The sequence below is a fragment of the Pituophis catenifer genome, unplaced genomic scaffold (genome assembly GCF_029215685.1).
Source record: "Pituophis catenifer annectens isolate HBS135680 unplaced genomic scaffold, rPitCat1.0.hap2 SCAF_1, whole genome shotgun sequence".
Taxonomy (NCBI): domain Eukaryota; kingdom Metazoa; phylum Chordata; class Lepidosauria; order Squamata; family Colubridae; genus Pituophis; species Pituophis catenifer.
The window spans coordinates 22,894,467-22,920,490 of NW_027256881.1; the positions used below are offsets into that span (position 1 = coordinate 22,894,467).

The 26,024-nt window shown below is 40.5% G+C and overlaps 2 protein-coding genes across 2 annotated transcripts in view; both read left to right on the forward strand.

Moving 5' to 3' along the window:
• The window catches only part of RAB10 (RAB10, member RAS oncogene family), a 34,308-nt gene extending 17,636 nt beyond the window's left edge, over positions 1 to 16,672 (forward strand). The window contains exons 2-6 of the mRNA XM_070932176.1: positions 1,213 to 1,273; positions 10,286 to 10,424; positions 11,686 to 11,775; positions 12,559 to 12,660; positions 14,459 to 16,672. Coding sequence (XP_070788277.1) covers positions 1,213 to 1,273; positions 10,286 to 10,424; positions 11,686 to 11,775; positions 12,559 to 12,660; positions 14,459 to 14,542 — 476 coding nt within the window. The 3' untranslated portion in view covers positions 14,543 to 16,672. The remainder of the gene's footprint in view (positions 1 to 1,212; positions 1,274 to 10,285; positions 10,425 to 11,685; positions 11,776 to 12,558; positions 12,661 to 14,458) is intronic.
• An 8,401-nt stretch (positions 16,673 to 25,073) lies between these two features.
• The window catches only part of GAREM2 (GRB2 associated regulator of MAPK1 subtype 2), a 31,747-nt gene continuing 30,796 nt past the window's right edge, over positions 25,074 to 26,024 (forward strand). Inside the window, exon 1 of the mRNA XM_070946895.1 lies at positions 25,074 to 25,188. Coding sequence (XP_070802996.1) covers positions 25,074 to 25,188 — 115 coding nt within the window. The remainder of the gene's footprint in view (positions 25,189 to 26,024) is intronic.

Genomic DNA, 26,024 nt, shown 5'->3' on the forward strand with positions numbered 1-26,024 from the left:
CTAAATTAATCCACTGGTCATTATGTAAAAAAATATGACTTACCTGTATCCAAAAAGTCATGAGAAGGTGAAGATCTTGTGGGACTTTCGAATACAGACGGATTGTCATTTGGAACACAACATGCCAGATACTTATGGATGAAACGTGTAACAGTGATACCCATTGTCATCGGGGTACTTGGTACCATGTCCAAGAATTTTACCAAATATATCAATAAATTGCAGCTTCCTGCAATAACATCAGCAGAACTGCAAAAAACTGTGCTACTCCGAACATCATACATCTTAAGAAAGTACTTGGTCAATACCTAGGATGCTGGCAGCAACCCGTATCAACCATCAGCGCCAGTCAATAATATTTGTGATACATTTTTAAATGTTCAGTTGACTTGAGTTTCATGTTTAATGAATAAAAGTTTATAATAATAATAATATAATTGCACAAACAGATTACAAAGCTAGACATGACCAAATTGCTGAATTAACTCACTGGTTATTATATAAAAATACAATTTACCTGTATCTGAAAAGTCATGGGAATGTAAGTGGAAAAAGTTGTCAAAAATGAGAAGGTGAAGATCTTGTGGGACTTTCGAATATTTGGAACACAGCATGCCAGATATCACAGTTGTCAAAAACTGAAGCGTACAATTTATTGATATCGTCGTACCAGGAGATGCCAGGGTTGAAGAAAAAGAACTGGAAAAAATCACAAAATATATTCCACATACATGTATTGTCCCGAAAACCTTAAACTAGCTTTCGGAAATATTTTTTTCTTTTATGGGGGTGGGGACTCTATAGAACAAGTATTACATGTAATTTCTTACAAAGTTGAAGCTGGAATGTCTTGGTACCTAAAGTATATAGGTATATAGGTATAAATATAATCAGATGCTTTTTAATTTTTATTTTATTTTCCTAGCTTACATAATGTCCTAATTACAATTGACTGTCAGAAGCTTATAAATCTGAGTGCACTCTTGGGATTAAAAACATGAATAACAAAAAAGTAACTATAATGAAATGCATAAAGGAGCAGCCCAAATACAGTCTTCCTGTGGCAGGGAAAAAAATCAAAATCTTTTCTATAAGGTTATTTGATGGGATATTTATATTTATACTTCTCAGATATACTTTATTTGTGTGCATTCTTTTTGTGGATGTTTTCATGCTGCTTTGTTGATTTACTTGTTTTACTTTACTTTGTAGGGATAGATTTCAAGATCAAAACAGTTGAATTGCAAGGAAAGAAGATAAAGCTACAGATATGGTAAGTGACTAATCAAACTTTTTGACATTCAAAATACTTTGTGATTTTTATTAGCTACATTTGACTTGTTCGGTTATTATCTACCTAATCAAGATACATCATTATTTAACCATGATGATTCGCTTAATGATTACCACAAAAAAGGGTCATAAAATCAGATCAGTCACATGCTGACAACAACCAACATGACTTTGACTGTAATTCGAGGCTCAATTTTGGTCGTAATTTGAGGACTACCTATATCATATGTGCTAATGAAGTGACTACATTTCTATAACACTGAATCCTCTCTCCTAGTCTTTTAATAATAACATTGATGGCTTTTTTAATTTTGGAAAGTTTTTAACATTGTTTATTTTATGGTCTGGGTTTTTTTTTTTTTTTTTTTTGTACACCATCCAGAGTTACATTTTGTGAGATGGGTAGCTACATAAATATGAAGAAATAAATTTAAAATCCCTGATTTAAGATCCTCTAATCTTTTAAAAAAGAAAAGAATTGGTTTAGTAATTATAATATAACCTAATATAAAAAATGATGGCAACTATAGAGATCAAGAAAAACTGAATAGTCTCAAAAGTCCTCTTCTCCCACAAATATATATAAAAGGAACATAAGCAATGCTACAACCTATATATTTTGCAAATTGAATGTTAATTATAATTTAATTAGATTTAATAACAAATAGCATTATAGTTACAAATGCTATTCTTTCAGTGGATTACAGTTACTCTTATTGGGACTGAATGTCTATGGAGACTCTCAGTCATCTGGGTCATGGTTGTCCCAAACGTGCTTTTTGAAGAGGCAACTAGACTTTCTGGTTTTTCTCTGAAAACGTTTCGTTTCTCATCCAAAATCTTCTTCAGCTCTCAGCTCTCAGAGCTGAAGAAGCTTCTTGGATGAGAAGTGAAACTTCTTCAAAGAAAAACCAGAAAGTTCAATTGCCTCTTCAACTAGTGCCTTTGGGATTAATTGGGACTGAAAATTCTGTTAAGTGATGCAATCATAAATTGAAAAACCTTGTGACTGCATCATTTAGCAATGGCAGTTCAGTCGACATTGTTAAATGAGGGCCATGCAGGTCTTTAAACAAGAGTCTTGCTGGTACAGTGGTCTAAGCACCCTGTTATTAACACAGCTGCCTGCAATTTACTGCTGGTTCGAATCTCTCCAAGGCTCAAGGTTGACTCAGCCTTCCATCCTTTCTAAGGTAGGTGAAATGAGGACCCAGTTTGTGGGGGCAATAAGCTGACTTTGTATAAAATATACAAAAGAATGAAGGCTATTGCTTAACGCATTGTAAGCCGCCCTGAGTCTCCGGAGAAGGGCGGCATATAAATCAAATTAAAAAAAAAAAAAAAGTACTTCACATGATCGGAGCTTCTGATTTCTTGCAGCTTCCCTATTGACTATAAGGGAAGCTGGCAGGGAAGGTCATAATTGCACATTGAAATACACGCTCCAGTCATAACTGCTAATTCAGTGCCGTCACAAGTTCAAAAGATTGTTGAACAAGTGGTTGTTAAGGACCACCTCCACATCTCCTATGAGAATAATAATGCTCCTTCCATGTTCTATCTATCACCCAAACTTATTCCAGAATATTTGGGACTCCTTTTTGATTTGGGCAGAAACAAATTTGGGGAAACAAAATAGGAAATGTCAGCACTCGCTCAGGGTTCTAAATTAGCTGAAGACCTTTGTGATAAATCTGTTTCAAACTCTTGAAAAAAGTGAGGGTTGAGATTCTACTATATATGGATCAGTGATGAAATGTAAAATTTGTTACTATCGGTTCTGTGGGCGTGGCTGATGAGGTTGTTAAAACTGCTTTTTAAAATTTTAAAAAAAGCCTCTGATGATCGTGCGGCTCAGCTGGGCATGGGGAAGAGGGGCAGGTCCAAACCGGGAGCATTTATTTATTTATTTATTTATTTATTTATGTATGTATGTATGTATGTATGTATGTATGTATGTATGTATGTATTTATTTCTTTATTTCTTTATTTCTTTATTTCTTTATTTCTTTATTTATTAGATTTTTATACCGCCCCCTCTCCCGAAGGACTCGGGGCGGTGAACAGCCAAAATTAAAAAATCCCTGATATGGATCAGACTGAAACCATAGATTTCCAGTTTTTAGGAATCTAACATACAGTAGTGAGGAAATGCAATATAAATGTTCACAGTGGTAAACCCTCTGAATCACAAGCAGAATTGTACCAGATACAATGTAACAGGTGTTTCGGTACAAGTTTACGTAATAATCTAGGACTTTGCTGATATAGGTGTGACGAAGATTCCAGACCCAAGATTTCATTAACATATGAGCACTCAAAAGTTCAACTTTTGTCCAGTTCAGGAACTATTTATTCAGTCCTTAAATTGCCCTTCAAGGAATGCACTAATCCCAGTTCTTTATATCCCCTAAGTAAACAATCAGTTCCATTTAAATAGTCCCAGTGGTTATCAAAAACCTCTTTCCGACCACTGATATTTCCATTTTCATTACTCCATTTTCATCCTGTAAATTAAACAATTTATAATTCATGAGAATATACTTTTTAAGGAATAACACAGAAAATATATGTCAAGTACTATACAGTACTTGATCCGCCATCAGACTCTCACTCTGTCTTTTAACTTTGTTCTTATTTTATTCTTTGCTTTTTATTCTCTGGTTTTAATTATATTCTTTTATATGGTTTAATTTAATTTAATTTAATTTAATTTCGAATTTATATACCGCCCTTCTCCCTGAGGACTCAGGGCGGTGTACAGCCAAGATAAAAAACATAGAATACAAATATTAAAACATTTAAAAATATATATAAAATTTGGCCCAAAAAATTAAAATCGCAGACTAATTAAAAGGATTTAAAAATTTTAAAAATTTCTTCTTAAGCCAACCCGGCTTGCTGAAAAAGATAGGTTTTCAGGGAACGACGGAAGGCATTGAGGTCCTGGATTCTTCTTATCTCCGTGGGCAACTGATTCCAGAGGGTGGGAGCCCCCACAGAGAAAGCCCTCCCCCTGGGGGCCACCAGCCTACATTGTTTGGCTGATGGCACCCTGAGGAGGCCCTCTCTGTGGGAGCGCACGGGTCGATGGGAGGTCATCGGTAGCAGCAGGCGGTCTCGGAGATAGCTAGGCCCTATGCCATGGAGCGCTTTAAAGGTGATAACCAACACCTTGAAGCGCACCCGGAAGACCACCGGGAGCCAGTGCAGCTCGCGCAGGAGTGGTGTTACATGGGAGCGCCATGTTGCTCCCATCACTACCCGCGCTGCTGCATTCTGGACCAGCTGGAGCCTCCGGGTGCTCTTCAAGGGGAGCCCCATGTAGAGAGCGTTACAGTAGTCAAGGCGAGAGGTGACGAGGGCGTGAGTGACTGTGCACAGGGAATCCCGATCAAGAAAGGGCCGCAACTGGCGAATCAGGCGAACCTGATAAAAGGTCCCCCTGGTAACAGCCGTCAGATGTTCCTCCAAAGACAGCTGCCTATCCAGGAGGACTCCCAGATTGCGAGCCCTTTCAGTGGGGGCCAAAGACTCGCCCCCAATAGTCAGTGATGGAGTCAACTGACTATATCGGGATGCCGGGAGCCACAGCCACTCAGTCTTGGAAGGGTTGAGCCTGAGCCTGTTCCTCCCCATCCAGATCCGCACAGCCTCCAGGCACTGGGACATCACTTCAAGGGCATCGTTGGGGTGGCCTGGGGTGGAGATGTACAGCTGGGTGTCATCAGCGTACTGGTGGTATCTCACCCCAAAGCCACGGATGATCTCGCCCAGTGGCTTCACATAAATGTTGAACAGAAGGGGCGAGAGGACCGATCCCTGCGGCACTCCACAAATGAGAGGCCTCGAGGTCGACCTCTGCCCCCCTGCCAACACAAACTGCGACCGGTCGGAGAGAAAGGAGGAGAACCACCGTAACACGGTGCCTCCCACCCCCAACTCTTCCAGCCGGTGCAGCATGATACCATGGTCGATGGTATCAAAAGCCGCTGAGAGATCTAATAGGACCAGAACAGAGGAATAACCCCTGTCCCGAGCCCTCCAGAGATCATCGACCAACGCGACCAATGCCGTTTCCGTGCTGTGCCCAGACCTGAAACCTGACTGGAACGGATCCAGATAGGATGTTTCCTCCAGGAATTGTGGAAACTGTTGCGCGACCACACTCTCAACAACCTTCGCAATGAAGCGAAGGTTGGAGACAGGACGATAGTTAGCCAATATTGCTGGATCCAGGGACGGCTTCTTGAGGAGAGGCCTCACCACCGCCTCTTTCAGGGCAGCGGGGAAGTGACCCTCACTCAAGGAAGCATTAATAACGCCCTGGAGCCAGCCTCGTGTAACCTCCCGGGAAGCCAGTACCAACCAGGAGGGACACGGGTCCAGTAAACATGTGGCCGCACTAAGTCTCCCCAAAATCCTGTCCACATCATCGGGAGTCACAGCATCAAACTCCTCCCAGATAACATTCTCAAGACTGTTCCTCGTCACCCTGCCCTGATCTACCCAGTCAGAGTCCAAATCCCCCCGGATCTGAGCGATTTTGTCATACAGGTATTGTCCGAAATCCTCCGCCCTGCCTTCTAAGGGATCCTCCCGCACTCCCAGATGGAGCAGGGCGCGGGTCACCCTAAACAGGGCGGCCGGACGATTCCCTGATGACGCAATAGAGGCGGAAAAGTAGTTAGACTTTGCCGTCTTTATCGCCACTAGGTAGGCCTTAATATGCGACCTTACCAGTGTTCGATCAGATTCAGCGAGACTGGCCCTCCAACCGCTCTCCAGGCGTCTTTTCCGGCGCTTCATTTCCCTCAGCTCCTCAGTAAACCAAGGAGCCACCCGGGATCGGCATCGGGTCAGAGGCCGCAAAGGCACAACTCGGTCCAAGGCCCCACCAGCCGCCCGATCCCAGGCGGCTACCAGGTCCTCGGCCGAGTCATGTGCTAGATCCTCAGGAAATGGCCCAAGCTCCGTCTGGAACCTATCAGGATCCATCAGGCGCCTGGGGCGGATCCATCTAATTGGGTCCGCCTCCCTGCGGCGAGGGGTCGCGGTTCGAAGATCTAGGCGAAGGAGTGAGTGGTCAGTCCATGACAAGGTTTCCATGTCTATATCCCCTATAACAAGACCACTCAACCACTGGCCAGAGACAAAAATCAGATCCAGAGTGTGACCTCCCCTGTGAGTAGGGCCATGAACTAACTGGGTCAGGTCCATGGCCGTCATGGAAGCCATGAACTCCCGAGCCACCTCAGACGTTTCACCGACAGATGGCAAGTTGAAATCACCCATGACTAAAAGCCTGGGTGTATCTACTGCCACCGTGGCTATCACGTCGAGTAGCTCAGGAAGGGCTGTTGCCACGCGGCAGGGAGCCAGGTACGTAAGCAACAAGCCCATCTGAACCCCACGGCCCCACCTCACAAGGAGGGACTCACATCCGGCTATCTGAGGCACAGTGGTCTCCCTCGGATCCAGATCCTCGTTAATAATAACCGCCACCCCCCCGCCCCTCCCCTGGGCCCTCGGCTGATGGAATGCTCTGAAGCCTGGTGGGCACATTTCAACCAGAGGGACGCCACCCTCCGGGCCCAACCAGGTCTCCGTAATACCCGCCAGGTCCGCTCCTCCCTCTTGTATATTTGATTGTTTGCGTCTATAAACCACCCAGAGTTACTTGGATATAAGATGGAAGATGTCTATTTTAGATAGATAGATAGACAGACAGACAGACAGACAGACAGACAGACAGACAGACATCTTATATGGGGAATATTGTAAAAAGTTACGTTTGAATATCTAAATTTGTAAGACCGCCATAGAATACAATAGTTGCAGTTTTGCCTTTAAAATTGCAAATCGTGTAGTATTAAGTAGAAGGGAATTCCTATAATTGTATACCTGGTGTTTCTTAAGTCTTGTTCTTATGTATTACTACCCTGTTTCCCCCAAAATAAGACATCCCCTGATAATAAGCCCAATCGGGCTTTTGAGTGCATGGCAATAAGGCCTAGCGCTTATTTCAGGGTTCAAAAAAATATAAGAAAGGGTCTTATTTTGGGGGAAACACGGTATATGATAAAAATGAAAGTCAAATCCTTCAATAGAGAAAATGAATATGAAAATATTAATGCCATAGTTGATGTTGGAGGCTTAAGAGAGGGTACAGCTCATCAGCATTTAAACAACTACAATTAGCTTTGGGGGATGATATGATAAATTTTTATTTATTTATTAGATTTGTGTGCTGCCCATCTTGTCTAGAGGCAACAATTTTAGGACCAAAGCAGATATGGAGTGCAAATGTAATATGTTTCTCCTTTTAGTCTTGAGGATGGCTTTATCTCAGTATCTCTGTGGATGGAAAGCTCCATTCTCTAGATGGAAAGTTCCAAGAAATGGGTGAACATATTCATACTCTGCAATGAACCATAGTGTGGTTGGTGGTGTCAGTTTAACATATTTTCATTGTAGTAGTTGTAAATGCTAGTATTTAATGGCTTAGAGTGTTGCATGAATTCAGCTAATGAGCCATTAAACAATGGTTAATTGCTTAGAATGAACTCTTTCTTTAACTTTAGAGACATATGTGCAAAAGAGAAAAGCTCCCACTACATGCTTATTCCAGCTGATGTTACTTATTCAAGGACTTTTCTTTAAATTTAATTGTATTTTATTTCTCTTTAAATTTTTAAGATACAAAGTAAGAAGGTATGTGACAGGAGGAATGCTTGACAAAAGTTGTTTTTAGGAAAATATACATTATTTGCATAAAGGTCTGTTAGTTAAATTTACAGGTAGTTCCTTGCTTAATAACAGTAATTGGGACTGGCATTTAGATTAGTTTTTGTTAAACCTGTATTCCATCCTTCTCCTTAAGGCAGTCTATAACCTACTTCATCCTCCAAGTTTTCTTCCTAATTTTCCTCCCACAGCAATCTATTTCTGAAAAATGATTGAGCTGAGACTAGCCCAAACTAATTGGGTGAGTTTCCATGGTACTTCATTGGTTCTGCTGAGTACACTAATTGTAATTCCAATGAATTGTACTTACTTACCTGTTTTATCTATCTATCTATCTATCTATCTATCTATCTATCTATCTATCTATCTATCTATCTATCTGCCCATCTCACCTCGGGCCAATACTTATAAACGAAACATCAGATTTGATATATGGAATAAAATGTTAACAGAGCACTGACATTTATTTTTAAATACTTGTGAAGACATGCATTTCTTCCAACTTTCTCTTGTTTTCATAATGAATCATGAAATGTATTGTAAAATTTGACAAAGTAATTGCTTTATATTATTGTACTTTTTTAATTGAAATCTAGATCTCTCTTAGACCTGAACAAAATGAATTGTGAACCACATTATAGCAAGAAAGGCAAAATCAAATCCATCTGAATTCCAACTGAAACAAAGTTGAAAAAAATAATCCCTCCTGTCTAGGAGCCCAGGATATTCTGCAGTTTTACAAATCATATAAACTAGATTAGAAATCAAGGAATTCTACAAATTGCATTAAGGAATAGACTAGTAAAAATCTGTATTTGTATGAGGAGGTATAGCTCATAAAGCACCTTCCCAAATTGTAAACTATTTTTTTAAAAAATTAAATTAGGAGATTGGAATATATTATGGTAAGTGGGAAAAAATTGTTATTGCAGCAGTTGTTATTACAACTGATGCAGTAACTGATGCAGTTACTGCATCAGTTGTACAAAGTTCAAGTAACACAATTGAGCTCAAAATTTCCATTGCTAAGCAATAGAATTGTTAAGTGGGCTTTGCCCCATTTTGTGGTCTTTCTTGCACAGTTGTTAACCGAATCTCTATTATTGTAAAGTTAGTAAAATGTTTGTGATTGATTGATTTAATTTGATTCAATTTGATTTGATTGCTGTGGAGAGTTAGGTGAATTTGGCTTCCTCATTAACTTTGCTTCTCAAAAGGTCTCATAATGTATCACATGACCCCTGGACATTGCGATTGTCATAAATACATGCCAGTTGTCAAGCATCTGAACCATGGGGATGTCATAAATGTGAAAAATGGTCATAACTCACTTTTTTCAGGGCCATTGTAATTTTGAATGATCACTAAACGAATGTTTGCAAGTCAAGGACTACCTGTAATTGTCTGAGAACTCAAAAACTGATGAAGGCTTTACAGAACATTCTCCCCACCTTCACCTACCCCTGAAATCAGATAGTTCCATCCCTGTTAATGTTCCAGAAGTCCCTTAAGACCTACCAGTAGTTACGTCACCAGGCCTGGAGGTCCCAGGGAACCAGAGACATTTTTTAGATGGCTCCACTGTGGTTGATACATTCATTTTGTATGTAGGTCTTTGGTTATTCGGGTTTTCTCCCGCATAAAATTGGAAGTGTCTTGGCGACGTTTCGACGAAGTCTCATTCGTCATCTTCAGGCTGGTGTTTTCGGCTTCGTGCTTCTAGGAGCAATGTGTGATCGCAGCTGTTTCTTCCTTTTAACTGCCAGTGGGGGTGTGAACTGATTGGGTGGGAGCTTGGCTGTGTTCTGATTGGGTGGAGGTGTGTTCTGATTGGTTGGGGGCTTGGCTGTGCTCTGATTGGATGGGGGTGTGTTCTGTTTGGGTGGGGGCTTGGTGGTGCTCAGGTTAGTCTGAGTTGCAGGGGGATTTGAGCTGCAGGGGGATTCACTTTGTAGTTCATAGAATTTAAAATTTTAATAATTAATTGTTTTTATTTTTATAATTATTTTTATATATATTTGTTGCTTTACTTGATTGTTGTATGCCTCCCAGAGTTGCTTTTTGCAACATGAGCAGCCATAAAAGTTGGATAAATAAATAAATACGTTGTACGAGATATTTCTACAGAAGAGTGTCAAAACTGAAAATTATCTAGGTGTTATGACAGATTTTCCCATTTTCTCCCCACCCATATTTTTCACCCATTTTGTTAGACTTTTCAATGTTTCATTGCTTTTCTTTACAGGGACACAGCAGGACAAGAGCGATTCCATACCATCACCACCTCCTACTATAGAGGTGCCATGGGAATCATGCTAGTGTATGATATCACCAATGCCAAAAGCTTTGAAAACATCAGCAAATGGCTTAGAAACATAGATGAGGTAAGCAGTTTAGCGCGGGTTGGTGGAAAACTAGTGCTTGCTAAGAGATTAACTAAATACCTTTTCATTCCTGACTTTTCATTTTTTGAGGGAAAAAAAATGTGCTCCTGATATGTTCAGATGGGATGCCTGCTTATTACAGAAGAATTTGAAAGAATTTGACACTATACATGATCCCAGGGGATTTAAATGCCATCTGCCTATAATTTGAGCATTTATACAGAATGTGTCAGCATTCTTTTGTTGTTGCTTTTTACAGACTTTAGATACGTAAGAATTAATTATATCATGTACAGTACTTAATGCATTTATATGTCGTTTTGTTTCTCAAGATAATTTTAAGATACTAAAACAGTAAAATTAAGAGGAAATGGGAATAAGAGGATGTTGTCACAGAGTCAGGTATGGAAGGGTAAAGAAAGTAATCTTTTACAATCTATCACAGGCCAATCTTGCTTCTTAAAAGATATTAGGCATAATAGTATCCTTTGAGGCAATCTTGCTTTTTGGAGTAAATAACTCAACCATTTTCCTCATAGCTAGTATTACATATTACATATACTAATAATCTTCATATTTAAATTTGCAGCTTGGACTTTCAGAGATTTTACATCGTAAATCAAAAACAATGGCCAAGACTTGAGCAATTACTGTCTCAAAGCAATGAGGGATATATGGGGAATGATTTTCTGGGCTAAGACTTAGTAATCACAATTAATAGTAACTATTAAGAAGGTGGCTGATAGGACTATCTTTTAGAACTGTGTTTTGGCAGGATAAACTATATTTATAATAAAATAAACTATCCAGCCAAAATATAGTACATCTTTTAGCCTGATGCAGATGCAGTTAAGATACAATATCCTATCCAATCACCTCCAAGTCATGCTGTTTCCCAGTTCGTATTAATTTATTATATCATAGATTTCACCAATTCTAGACTTGTTTTGGACCATACAGGATCACTGTAAAATTGTCCCATTAAAAGAATATAATCTGAAGCATATCCATTTTGGCAAAGTGTCTATATAACTTTAGTGTATATTATTATATCCTTTATAATTGAGTACCATTATTTTCTGATTTTGATCTTTAGTAGATTTAATTACCTATTTTACTTAAATAACAACCACCCAAGCCCCAAAAATGAAAGGGAAGGGGTTGTAAATTTCACTCATGAAAATTTGAGCTTAACTTTCATAGGGTGGTTAATAGAATGCTGTACAGAAATATAAAATATCATTCTCTGATTGCATCCTAGCATGCTAATGAAGATGTGGAGAGAATGCTTTTAGGAAACAAATGTGATATGGATGACAAAAGAGTGGTACCTAAAGCAAAAGGTGAACAGGTAAGTACTACTTCAGCAATTTTCTGCATTGGTAGTGCAGATAATAGAGGAAAGTAAGTCTTAAGTTTCCTTTAGGCCAATGGTCAGCATTCTTTTGGTGGCTAAAAGATATTGGTGTGTTTAGTGAGGCTGAATCCTGCTAGATTAATGTGATCATATTATATGTTTCGATAGGACTGGGAATAGGGTTAATTGTAATGTGTTTATCATAAAGTTAACATTACCATTTTATGTATTTCTTGCTTTATAAGAAACTGCTATAATTTTTAGCAATCAGTGGTCTGAATGTTTTAAAACTTCTAATTGATAAAAATGTGGAATACTTCTGCATTTATTGGTGGAGGGTTTTCCCCAATTTGGAATGTTGGTTTGATTTTTATTTTTTAAAGTTCTGAGATATGGTGTTCTTCTATATAAAATTTTACAATTGACTGAGTAAAAGTCTATTTTCTCAGAGTCTGTGAGTTCTTTATATTCCTATGAGAACATAATCTATTATTTAACTAGCATTTTAAATTATACATATATGAATTATGCTTTGCTAAAATGTTTTTAAAATGTGTTATTTTGTTATATATACTTTGGGACAGACTTAGAAGTTGTTCTGCTAATTTTGCAAATTAGCAGAACAACTGCTAATTTGCAAATCATCTTTTAATGTGTTTGGATTAGGATTTTTTTTAAAGTATGTTTTTGACAGTATATCTGAGAACTTGCTGATGTGTATCATTTCCAAAAGCATTTGTAACAAGCCTAACAGTTTTTTTCCCCCTTTTGGCCTAGATTGCAAGGGAGCATGGTATTAGGTTTTTCGAAACTAGTGCAAAAGCAAATATAAACATTGAGAAGGCATTCCTCACGTTAGCAGAAGACATTCTTCGAAAGGTAACTGCAATCTTTAGCAGAAAATGGGGTGGCAGGAACATTAAAATACTGAATATGATTTGAGATCCTGACTTAATAGTACTATCAGTCTTGCCTATAGCTACCATGCACACTAGAATGTCATTGGTAAAACATGAAGAGCAAGGGCAACCATGTCTGCAATCTGGGAAGAGTTTGAGCCCATTACTCTAAAACAGTGGTTCCCAACCTTTTTTTGGCCATGCCCCACCTAAGCATCTCTAAAATCCTGACACCCCCCCCCCCCCGTGACATATAATTCTTACTATTCAAAAAGTGAACTCCTACTCATGCAGAGGAAGCCTAAAAGACCATTAATTTGATTTAAACAAGGTTCCAATTGCCCCCATTAAAAATCAAATTGCATCCCTGTGGGGTGTGGGTCCCACGTTAATAATGGACTGCTCTAAAAGAAATGACCAAGTCGTTGGGGCTATGAGGTTTGCCATCTACAAAAAAGTTTGTGAACCCTTTGCAATTCTCAATGTTTCTGCACAAATATGACTTAAAACATGATCTGATTATCCCCACAGGTGCAGACATGGTTTTTCATAAAAACTTTGGGATAATGGACTCAAGAAACTTGTCTGTTGGATATGAAGTTGTCTTTAGGGGGCACCAGGAATTTCTGTGTTGCTTTTATCCTTTCTGTTTTGTTGTTGTTTGTAAGCAACCAGGGTTATAATACACAAGGGTAGCCATATTAAAGTTTAAAATGTATTTTATGTTATTTAATAAATGTATATAACTCCCCATCTCATGAATGGTGACTCTGGACAGTATACACATAATGACAAAAAACTAAAACAGTCAGATGTACATTAAAAAACAAAGCCTAACATTGCAGGACTGTTCAGCCACTTTGTAGGCTCACCATGGGTTGCCCTTCCAAGATTGATGAAAGAATCAAGTTTAAGGGCTTTCCAGAAGGCCAACAGGGGGAATAATGTTCTAGAGGGCAGGAGCGACAGCATAAAAGTCACATGTCTGGTGGAGCTCTAATAGACAGCACCCATAGCATACCCTGTTGAAATACGTACATGTAATTGGGAAGAGACAATTCCTCAAATAACCTGGTATAATTTACATAAATAAATGGGAGACACCATTTCACCAATATAGACTAACTTCAAAATTGGGGTGATACACACCAATACAAAGTAATATAAAGCATTTTCCTAAGTCCCATAAAATTAGAGTGTAGCTGAAAAGTAATTATTTCAGTAATTACTGAATTATCAGTATCTTTGTCTGGTTTTATGTACCTAAAAAGTTGAATTGCTGTTAATTTTTTTTTTTTTGCTTGACTACTACAGGTAGTCCTCCACTTATGACCACAATTGAGCCCAAATTTTCTGTTGTTAAGTGAGTTTTGCCCCATTTTACGGCCTGTCTTGCCACAGTTGTTAAGTGAATCACTGCAGTTGATAAATTAGTAACCCAGTTAAGTCAATCTGGTTTCCCCATTGACTTTGCTTATCAAAAGGTGATCACATGACCTTGGGACACAGCAATGGTCATAAGTATGAACCAGTTGCAAAGCATCTGAATTTTAACTTCTTGATCATGGGGATGCTACAAAGATTATAACTACGAAGAATGGTCACAAGTCACTTTTTTCAGTGCCATTGTAACTTTGAGTGGTCACTAAATGAACTGTTGTAAGTCGAGGACTACCTGCACTACTTGTGGATTCAACTATGTTGCTCTGCTGAACAGTGAATATGGCTCCGACGATTGTGAAATTTGGCTTAACTCTTACATTGCTTCTTTATTGCAGACCCCTGTAAAAGAGCCCAACAGTGAAAATGTAGATATCAGCAGTGGAGGTGGTGTGACAGGCTGGAAGACCAAGTGCTGCTGAATGTGTTCCTCTCACCAAGCACCACCCATCACCCCTCCTCTTCTTGCTGTGGAATAAACCACTTTGCCCATTTTTAACCTTAAATATTTTTCTCCTCATCTTAACATGGCTCCACCTTTCCTTTGTTCTTCTGTTAGGGAGAGCTCACTGACTATAATTTTCTTGAAACAAACTGTATTAAAATCATGTCTGACGTTATTTTTAATGTACCAGCTGAACTCAATGCCACACTCTGGTTGTATTATAGCCCAGTCTTAACATTAAAATGTAGAGCGACCATTTCAGCTCCAGTCTGCAAACTGTACAAGAATAAAACCTAGCATTAACAGTTTATTTTGTACAACAGTGGGGTTTTATTATGAACACTGTGCTTAAGTCACCATATTTGCATCAGCAAAAAACTCATTCGCCTTGAGTATGTAAATGGGGTTTATTTTGTCCTGTGCCTTATGTGGAAAGGAACTTTAGTTCTTCCCCTCCCCACTTTTTTTCTGTTCTGGTGGAAGCAAGACAGAAGATCAAATTCTACTGTGGTGACTTTACTATGATTGATGTAGAGGATTGAGGACAAAGGGGTTAGAGCAAGCTATTCCAACCTGCTTGATGTCTCTTTTCCTGTTGGTTTAAATTCTGACCAGTTCCTGCTGCCATTTTTTTTTCTCTTTAGCAGTCCCCCTCCCCCCCCTTTTTTTTGCCTGCATGCCAGTTTTATTTTTTTTTATATATAGCGTGAAGTGTTAAGAGATGGCAATACAGTATGATTGCCAAATTTAATTCGAAGTACAGATCACAAATCTAGCTTTCTGAGGTAAAACGTGAAGTATCTACTAACCTTTGTCTAGCAGCTGTCAGACCAATTACTATTTCTCCCTTCCTTCCTGCATAGTTGTTGGGGTTTATGATATGGAAGAGTTAATTGCATGCACTAGTTTTCTATGGAGGATGATGTGGCTGTCTTCAATCTTCGTGTATGACTATACCATGTGGTTCCCAAATCTACAGCCATTCATAAAGAATTTGGTTTTCTTTGCTGCTCCAGGCAGGTGACTCAGTAGCCTAGTCAATATTTAAAATGTGGGTGGGGTGGGGGGAGAGAAAGAGGGCAAGTAAGTTTGAATGATCACACCCCTAGAATGTTTTCCTTCTGTGTTAAGTTCTTCACAATAAAAAATCCCTTGTTTACAACCCTGGGCAACTGTAACTTCTTTCAACTAATACTGAATAATATTAAGCATAAATACCACTTTAAATTTTCTACTTAAGGAAGCAAGTATGCTCTGCTTTTGGGGGTCCCACGGGAATGGGCCTTGCTTTTCTGGTTTCCTGATTTGCCTCTCATTCTAGATCTGCTAGAAATGTCATTTAGACACCTATATTTAAACAACAGAGAGGTGGTGTTCAATTTTGAAAATACTGGGAACAAGGATCAACGGCTTGTATCTTTTGAGGCTCATGTTAAATTTGGGTGCCTTGCTGAGTCATTCTTTTCACCACTTGGCCTGTCTGTAAAAGGATTTCCTGGCAAACTCCTCTTCCTCCCCCCCCCCCATGTAGTCTCAGAGACAAGCTTGAGACAACCTTTTTGCACTTGTTTTTAGAAAATTTCCTCTACTAATTAAATCGGCTGATGAGGCTGACTAATTTTAATAAAATGAAAGTGTTTGGAACTCTAGCCTTGATCTGGTTTCCTAATAATTTTCCTGTCTCCCTTATGCTTAGGAATTGATTCCTATCCTGTTTGTTAATCAATTCCAGGTGAGTGGCTGTTAAAGTTAAAGGCAGAAACCAGGGACTTGAGGGGACAAATCAATGCAGTTCTGTTCCTCACATACTGATGTATTGATTAGTGTTGTAAATAGAAATTGTTACCTTTTTCAGATCTGCACTTTCTAACATTATCAAAAAGGGAATATAGAGTGTGCATAATTTTTTTGTATAATCTTTGTTTAAAATGTGTGCTTTTTATTTGCTTCCTTGGGCTTGGCCCTCCTGTACGAGTCTCTTTAAGAACCTTTGTAAAAGCTGTGTTCATTAAGCACCAGGTAGTTAATCAAAACAGTCCACTCTCTGGTACTACTAGATGAAAAATCATACTCTACTTAACAAGTTAAATAAACTGAAATATTTCTAGCTGGTCTATTTCTGTTCATATTGAAAATGTGATTTGGTTTTTATTTTCTTAAGTCCCATCATTTATATAATAGTAGACAAAATAAAGCCATTGCTGGGTGTGCCTTTTTCTTGCTAGAGGGGCTAAAGTACTAGGGGAAAAACCTATGCAATGTCGGAAAAGGGTTTGTTTTAAATTTCATTGCTAAAAATACAAAGTCTGGGTCTCCTTTTGTATACTCATGTCAGAAAGACTTCACTGAGTCACATTTGACTTGAGATAGTTAACTGAATATGTACATGAAGTTTTCTTGGCAAAAGCATGAAAATAATTTGCTCTTCCCAGAGTTTGAGTCTAAATGTGGTAAAGACATAGCATCTTAAGGACAATTGGTAACTAAAATAAAATATCTTAACTTTGATCTCTTGTGTTGTGGGAACTTGGGAGAGTTAATTGAAAAATTCTCCTAGCTTTTAGATACAAATCTAAGGTGATTTTCCAGTGTAAATGGAAAGACTGGAGCAAATATGTTTGTTCTGCTCCTGATCTTCTGTTATGTACAGTGGGTCAAGAGGCTGGTTAGCTTTCTCCACTTTTATCAGTGATAAATCCAAAATTCCCCTCAATTTGCTCTGTCAGCTGGTGTTAAGAGTGATGGGTAGCTATACCAGCCATTGCAAAGCATGTAATGAGAACAAGGTGTGCAACAGCTTCTTAGAAGGGAAAGGATTGAGCGAAACTTGGAAAGGGTGATAATAATGGATGCAAGGGGTATGGATAACAGGGAAAACAAGATTGAAGATTTTGTTAAGATTGTCTCTAAACACAATGGCCAAGGAAACATACGTTAAACCTTTTGATATCTCCACACTTGTAATACCTACTTGGAGATTTCACACCTGGCTCTGAGCACAATTTTTTTCTATTTCTAGTACTTCCACAGATAGTCTTCATACTAAGTGGTAGCAACTTTTAAAATGCTAGTATCTCTTCCAGCAAACACTGGATTTTTGTTGTTGTTGTTAGGTGTAAAGTCATGTCCGACCCATCGCGACCCCGTGGACAACATTCCCCCAGGCCTTCCTGTCCTCCATCATCCTCTGGAGTCCATTTAAGCTCATTTAAGTAGCTCATTTAAGCTACTGCTTCAGTGACTCCATCCAGCCACCTCTGTTGTCCCCTTCTTTTGCCCTCAATCTTTCCCAGCATTAGGCTCTTCTCCAGTGAGTACTGGATAGCTGCCTTCTATCAAGACTTTGAATAGACCTTTACTTTCATTTCTGTTGCTTCATCCTTTCATACAGCTTAACTCATCTTTTTTGCCTTGTATCTGTTTATTGTACCAATATTTTTGAACATCAGTTCATAAATAGGTCTATCCCAGTCATTGATAGCAGCTCTGGATTCTCATGCAGAAACAGTGAGAATGAGTTTGATTTTTCCCATGACCTCCCTCAGTAATTTACTTGAAAGATTGCAACAGTTGAGGTTTTCTGTGTGCAGAGCAGTAGCTTTCTTCTGCTACTTGATGTTTTCTTCGTTCTCATTTTTTCCTTTTGTGACGGTGTCTCTAGGTTCATTCTCCGTAACACATGTTCTCAGGCATATTTGCTTGGAAGTAACTAGCTTGGCCCTCAAGCAGAATTACTGAGGGATATTCTTAAATTTAGCAGAATTCACTTTAACAGCAGAGGGTGCTGCTCTTCCACTTGAGAAGAGACCGAGAGTCCCATTTTGCTTAAAGCTGATAGGGCTGCTGTTGGTAAGGTTTGAATCCAGCCTTAAGGCCATGTGCTCTGCAGTTATATATTACTCTCCTGATTAAAACTATTTACAGATTTGCTATGAGAATTTTGTAATTTGATTCCCTATTTGCTTACAGACAGAAGAAGATACTAAATACCCCTTTTTAGCAGCTTATTCCAAGAAATACAATTTATTTTAACGACATTGTACAGCCCTTCCAAAATTCAAAGAAGGGATGAAGGAGGAGAAAATGATTTAAAATAATATGGTTGACATAAAGCTACTATTCTGCTGTATAAATTCCAGTTCTTGCAATTGCTTAATTTGCTTGCTGGCATACAAACTATTCAGTGTAGTTTGCTTGTACACAGTGTAATTAGAAAACCATCATTCCAAAAGAGACTGAATATAACAAGCTCTGCAAAACTGTTAGTCTTGCAAAGTTTATGGAGAGATTAGTTTTAATTAATCAATAATACTGATTCAATTTTTAGATTGCACCGTATCCGATTTGTTTTAACTATTATTAGTTTAATCCTATAAAACTGGATTACATACAAAGCTAAGATATAAATCATGTTACAACCATACTATATGGGGTTCATATACTATATCAAGGGTCCCCAACCCCAGATCCGTGGACCGGCACCGGTCCTTGGCATGCAGAAACTAGGCCACACAAACAAGCGGAGCCCCATCCCCATGCACACAAAACTCCAGTCCATAGAAAAACCTCTACACGGAACCAGTCCCTAGTGCCCAAAAGGTTGGGGACTGCTGTACTACACCATCAAATCAAATAAACCACATAAGAACTTATTGCAATTTGTGGACACATTAGTTGTGGGGCTCTTTGCCTAGACAAGATTGGTATTTGCATTCTCATTTGTGATCTCTTTCCATTTTTATTCTTTGCAATCCAGTGGAATGTTGGAAACAAATTGCATAAAGGAATTAAAGACACTTCAGAAAAGAACCAAATGGGACCAAATATAGCGTGGGAGGAGAAGCTGACAAAAGAAACGGCAGTTTCAGATGTCACTGAAGGCTGTTGAGAAAATGATTACTGAAATTCACCCAGTGCAGTTTTAGAAATCAGGCAGTTCTTCAGTGGCTTGGAATTTGCTGATTGTTCCATAAGCCCTCCTCCTTCTACTCAGGTAACCCAGAGTGGATCTACTGTGAGGAATTTGGTGAGGATTCCTGAAGCCATATCCTTGTTCCATCCTGCAATGGTATTTTAGGAGCTCCTCTCAAAGGCATATTCCTGGAAGATTGGAACTCTTTCCCTCTCCTTTTCTCTCTCGCTCCTTCCGTCTGTCCGTTGATCCGTCATGTCTTCATCAATGTCAAGGACATTTGAAGTGGTTTTACTTTTCTAAGTTCACATTGTATTTTAAATTGAGGCAGATAATGGTATTGCAGAGAATGGCTAGTGTAGTTTTCTATTTCTCCTGAGCAGTCAACACTTGAGAGGTCTTTCCAGTGTAAATAGAGTTGACTGTTAAAAGCCCTCTTTTTTAAAAAAGTGCAAAATGTACAGAATAAAATGTTTTATAACAATGATTTCCAAACTGTCAAATGCATTAATTAGTCAAGCTGCTGGATCTCCCCGAGACATAAGTTAATTCCAAAGAGGAACTTCTACCTGGGTTCCCAGAGTGTGAGTAAGAGCTCTTCATGTTCAGGTTTTTGAGTCAGCAGAAAAGTATGTCAAAATAAATTGCACTACCCCACAGCTGAGCTTTACTGCATTTTGGCAGCATGATGAGTCAATGCTGCTGGGCTTGGAAGCTGTGATACAGGGCAGCTCCAGGTCAGTGATTTAAGGGATTCCTAGCTTTCTTTTCCCTCCAATCTGGCTTCACCTACCAAAGGGGGAAAAATAACCACCCAATTGCCGCTAATAAAATATGACTCTTTGCTTAATATCCCCTTTAGCTTCTTCCCATGCTCCTCAGACACCCATCTGGACAGTCATCTGGAATTTTACACCATTTTTCGGCATAACAACTACAGACAATACTAGCTTAGTTCCATAATGGGCTGGGGATAATATAAGAGGCATTATGGGGCCATGTCCCTTAAAAGGAGTTAGTAAAATGCAATTATGCTTCAGTTAGAAGGACATGGGGGTGAATCCCAGCATAATTTACTTCTTTTCCCTTATTTTTCTGCAATAATTAGTATGATTAGTGGGACATTCCAATCCTTTTTCATAATTGTAGTTTACTGATACATAATTTAATAATTCTCTAAAAGTGACTAAAAAGACCTATAGATTTAGAATAACGTAAAATATTTTCCAATAATCACAATTTAGGAATTTCAAACAATGTGCCAGGTTCAAACTGTATGTTAAAAGCTGCTTTTATTGAATGTATTCAGCTACTTAATTATTCCAAATTCTTGCAATAAATATTATTTAAAAGACTTAAAAGATATCACTTATTGTCCAACAATTCTGGAGAAAAATACTGCAATTCTCACCTTATTCCAGGTAAAGGTTTCCTCTGTGCAATTGTTTCCTACTCTAGGAAACAGTTTTCTTCATTTCTGTGGTTATGTGACCAGCATGACTGAGGCATACAGAAAGTTACATTCCCACCAAAGTGGTGCCTATTTGACTACTCGCATTTGCGTACTTTGAAATTGCTAGATGGGCAGGAGCTGGGGAAGTAATGGAACTCACCTCATCATGCAAGGTCTTGAATCTGGGCTGTCAGTTTTCAAGCTGACCAGCTCAGTGTCTTTAACCACTGAGCCATCCCACCTCCTCCACCTTATTCCAATGTCTCAATATTTCATGAAAATAAAAAATGTAAACTTTCAGCCCCAAACCTTCTGATTAATGCTGGGGAGATAATAGAAATTCCCTAGATATCAAAAGGTCAAATAAGAACTTTCACTCATAATGGCTTTTGAAATTAGTCACATTAAAGTAGATGTCAAAACATGTAAACCCAGTGATGAAGTTGGAATTAGGAATATTAAACTCCCGTCTTCTTAAAAAACTTACCATTTAGATAATGAAAATCTAAGCTATTTGATGTGGGATTCTTAAAGCATGACAACCATGCACCTATCCCAAATTATTAAATACCAACACACCAGTGGTTGCATTTTTCCAGGAAAACTTGGAATTTTTCCTGATTTAGCTGAACATTCTGATGGACAATTCAGCTGAATCCTTAGATACAATGTCAAGGCTGGGTGGCTCTGGGAAGAACAGGCTCAGATTCAATCTTGACAAAATCTTCCTGTGAATATTTGGGCCCACTAACTGAGGAATATTTGTCTTTAGCATGGCGGTGCCCTTCCCCATGCAGGATTGGTGCACAATGGGCTCACAGCTCTGGCTCAGAGAAAAGGTCATTGAAGTAGTCAAAAGGACCTTTGCAGTGTATCATCTGAAGTGCCAGTTGAGAGGGACTTCAGATGGCCACCCATGCCTAATAATCACATGACTAGACTATTGCATTGCACTATACACAGGGTTATCTTTGAAGATCACTTTGAAGCTACAACTGGTCTACAATGCAATATGACCACTGATGGGCATGCCATGGTATGCTCATATGATAAGCAGTACTCTACAAGACATGAAAGCAGTCTTCCAATATTTGAAGGACTGTCAAAGGGAAGATGCCATTGATTTATTCTCCATAGCACCTGAAGAAGAGTAACAAGTCACCTCAAGATGAGATGGACAGCACATGACAAGATGAGAAGAGAAGTCAAGATGCAATGGGCGGAAGCTCATCAGTGGGAGATGAGCTGGAAATGAGGAATTTCTTGCCAGTGAGAATGATTAATGGAACTGCTTGTCTCCTAGAGTTGTGGATGCTCCCTCACTGGAAGTTTTAAAGAAAAGATTACCATTTGTCCAGGATAGTATAAGGCTCCTGCCCTAGGAATTTAGACTAGAAGACCTATGGTCGCTTCCAGCCCTATGATTCTATGCTTAAGTTATAACCCGGGTATTATTTGAGGCACTGGTTATCATCTATAAATCCTCTCATAGCACAATGCCTGGTTGTTTGAAGAACGAACTATCTTGCATTTTTTTTGTCCTGGTAAACTTAAGAAAAGTGGGTGTGTTCCAGATCCCCTTGACTGAACAATGTGATCTTGGAAGGTGACTTTAAAATTTGCTTCCGTCTTTTCTTGCTTCTGGATTTCTATGATCTGTTTTTTTTTTAATTTTTATTATTTATTGTTTTTAAAGTATAAGGCATCTACAGTTGTTTAGAGTTGAGCAGCCTCTAAATTATATTTATTTATTTATTAGTTCGATTTATATGCCGCCCTTCTCCGGAGACTCAGGGCGGCTTACAATGCATTAAGCAATAGCCTTAATTCTTTTGTATATACCTGCTTAGTAGGGCTTTCGGCCCCCCCTAAGCGGTGTTTTTTTTTTAATACAAAGTCAATTTATTGCCCCCACAATCCGGGTCCTCATTTTACCTACCTCGAAAGGATGGAAGGCTGAGTCAACCTTGAGCCTGGTGAGATTTGAACTTGCAGTAATTGCAGGCAACTGGCAATTAAGTGCTACTTTAACAGCACTTAGTCCACTGCTCCACCAGGCTCTTATAAATAAATAAATAAATAAATAAATAAATAAATAAATAAATAAATAAATAAATAAATATGCATGTATATATCAATCTTGAATTTGTTTTAAAACATTTATTCTTCATTAAGGTCTGATAATTTTTAATCTGATTGTAATCTGAAATATTTTAAAATATTTATATTTCTGTAATTAAAATTTTATATGAATAGAAATATTCTACTGCAAATTTCATAACATTTACAATTTTTGAAAACACCACAAAATGCAATTTTTTATAGAATTCATTTTACATCCTACTGAAAATATATTGAACATTCTAATTGAATCTCAAATTAATTGAATTAATTACTTAGCAAATAGTTGCATTATACCCATACATTCTGGTCAAGAATATTGACTATTACCAAAAAAAAGAGCACATAATATGATCAGCATATATCATATCTTCAGCTTGCTTTTGTGAAATCCTTGATCACAGAGCCTCCACATATCATTCATCCTTTCTAGAGATACCAGATTGGGCTGGCAACCTCATATTGACTCTCTGTCTATACACATAGCCATGGCCACCCGGTCACATGACCAGCTAGCCACGCCCACCCAGTCACATGACCTCCAAGCCACACCCACAAAATAAGCCACACCCACAGAACCGGTAGTAAAGAAATTTAGAACCCACCCCTGGTTGGGGGTCACCACAACATGAGGAACTGAAGGTTGAGAACCACTGGTCTACATGATGTTGGCTTTATCTTCTCCCAGGCCATGTTTTAGCATCCCACTGTTTTGTATACCACAAAATACTAGACAAGCAGATTTATTTGGACAGTGTGGTCAAAAAAGTCAAGATGTTGACCATAATAGTACAACCCTTATAAAAAGCAGGCGGGGCTTCAATCACATGGCTACCATCTTAACTTTTTTTTTTTTTACTATGACCTTCGGATTCTCCTGTGAGGCAGAGACTGTACAGGGCAACCTGCTGTTTCTGCCGGTAATTGTCCTGCCCTAAAATTTGTTAAAACGGAGAGAATGTCACCAGATGTCCTGATGAAGATCCTTTCCACCTGTAGCTTTTCTCCGTTTTCTCACCCTTTCTTCTTTATTTCCGCGGTGAGGAAAGGTTGGCACTGCTTTCCTGGAGAAGCTGGAAGCCCTCTAGAACAGTGTTTCTCAACCTTGGTAGCTTGAAGATGGGTGGACTTCAACTCCCAGAATCCCCCAGCCAGCACTGCTGGCTGGGGGATTCTGGGAGTTGAAGTCCACCCATCTTCAAGCTACCAAGGTTGAGAAACACTGCTCTAAAAGCTAGTAACCAGAGGAACTGATCAATGAGTTGACTTGACTCCAGTCAAGGTAAGGGAAACGTCAGACCGTTTTTGGAAAAAGAAACAGATCCATGTCAGATGGCAGTAAATAACAGGCTTGGGGCAACCTCCAGCCTGCCTGTGTGTGCAGAGGACATCTTGCAGATGGCTGCCAGCCCAGTATAGTCCTCCAGGAAGCCCCCACACAATTCAGTTAGGCCTACTCCGAAATAGGCTGCCCTTAAGAGACTTGCTGGCGCGAGGAAAGCCTTCTCCATCACTGCCGAGGGGATGGGTCGATTTATTCCGGCCGGGTTGCCTCTGGGAGCCCTCGTGAGTCCCGCTGCGAGGAAGAAGCGAGGCTGCTGCCGCGGAGAAACCAGAGAAGCGTCGAGGAGAGAAAGAAGGGAGGCTCGGCCGCTTAAGGGGCGCCTGCAAGGGGGGTGCGAGCGCGTCCACGGCGGGCCCTCCAGTGGGCGGGTCTGGCCGGCCTCCAGCCGAGCGAGCGAGCCGGCAAGCCGAGAGAGGTATGTAGCCGCCGGAGCGAGCGCCACCTGGTCCCCCGCTGGCCGAGGTTCCGTGCCCGGCCGGGAAAAGCAGGCCCTGCTGGACGGGGCGGGCGGCGCTGCTCTTGCCCGGCGTGTCGCAGCGGTCGTCGGAAGAAGAGGAGGAGGAGGAGCAGCAGCAGCGCCCGGGCTTCGCTTGTTGCGGCTGCGGCTGCTTCTGAGCGGCGCGAGCGAGGAGGTGGAGGGCGATGCTCCTGCGGCGGCGACGGGGCGGACGGCCAGCATGGAGCGTTTGGCGGCAGCTCTGGGCCGCCTGGCGTGGAGCTCCGGCCCGCCGCTGCCGCTCGACCTTATCGTGGCCAAATGCCGCTTGCCCGCCCTCGTGCGCCCCGGCCCGGGTGGGTCTCTCGCTCGCGGTGCGGGTGGGCAGGCGAAGGGGGCCGCCGCCTGGCTTCTGCTTTCGGTTGGGGATCGTTGTCGCGGCTGGAGGGAGATTTCCGGGCCTCCGCGGGTTATTTGCGTTTGTCGGCAAGGCGGAGGGTGTGAGGCACTGTCGGGAGGGAAGCGGGGAAGCAAGTGGCTGAGCGAAAGCGGGGGCGGAGGAGGGACGCCGAACAAAAAACTTCGCCGACTTGCGTTCGATTCTTTCTTCTTGCTGATCCAGATGGCAGCGCGCGATCCCATGGCTGATTCTCCTGGCGGAAACCCCCATAGACATTAATGGACGGCTCTTGTACTGCTGCCGCGTACAAGCAGATCGACGGCGGGGCTGGTGCAGACCAAGCGCCCGCGGGGGCTTGCGGCGAATCTCCCCCGGCATCCCGCCTCTTCTTGTCTCGTCCAGGCGTTGCGAGCGCAGTCCGGGTTCCTCCCTCCCTGCCTCCCGAAAGGGGAGTCCCGGCATTCCTGTCTGGGATTCCTCTTACAGGTGAAGCGGCCTTTGCACCGAAAATTTGGCGTGGGCAGATCTGGTGCGCTGGGACGGCGCGCTGAGACGGCGCGCGGGGGGGAGAAAGGAAGCCTAGTACCTGGAAACCGCTAAGCGGTTCATTTACTTCTGGTTGGACTTTTTTGTGGGTTTTTTTTTTTAATAGCGGCCGGTTCTTCCCCCCGCCCTTCCCGTAGGGTTCATAGGTGGTCTCTGGTACAGATGCAAAAAAAATGTGCTGCAGGACCTGAGGGAAGGTTTTATGGCAATTTTACCCGTTCCGTTCATTTCTCTTTCCCTTGCCCC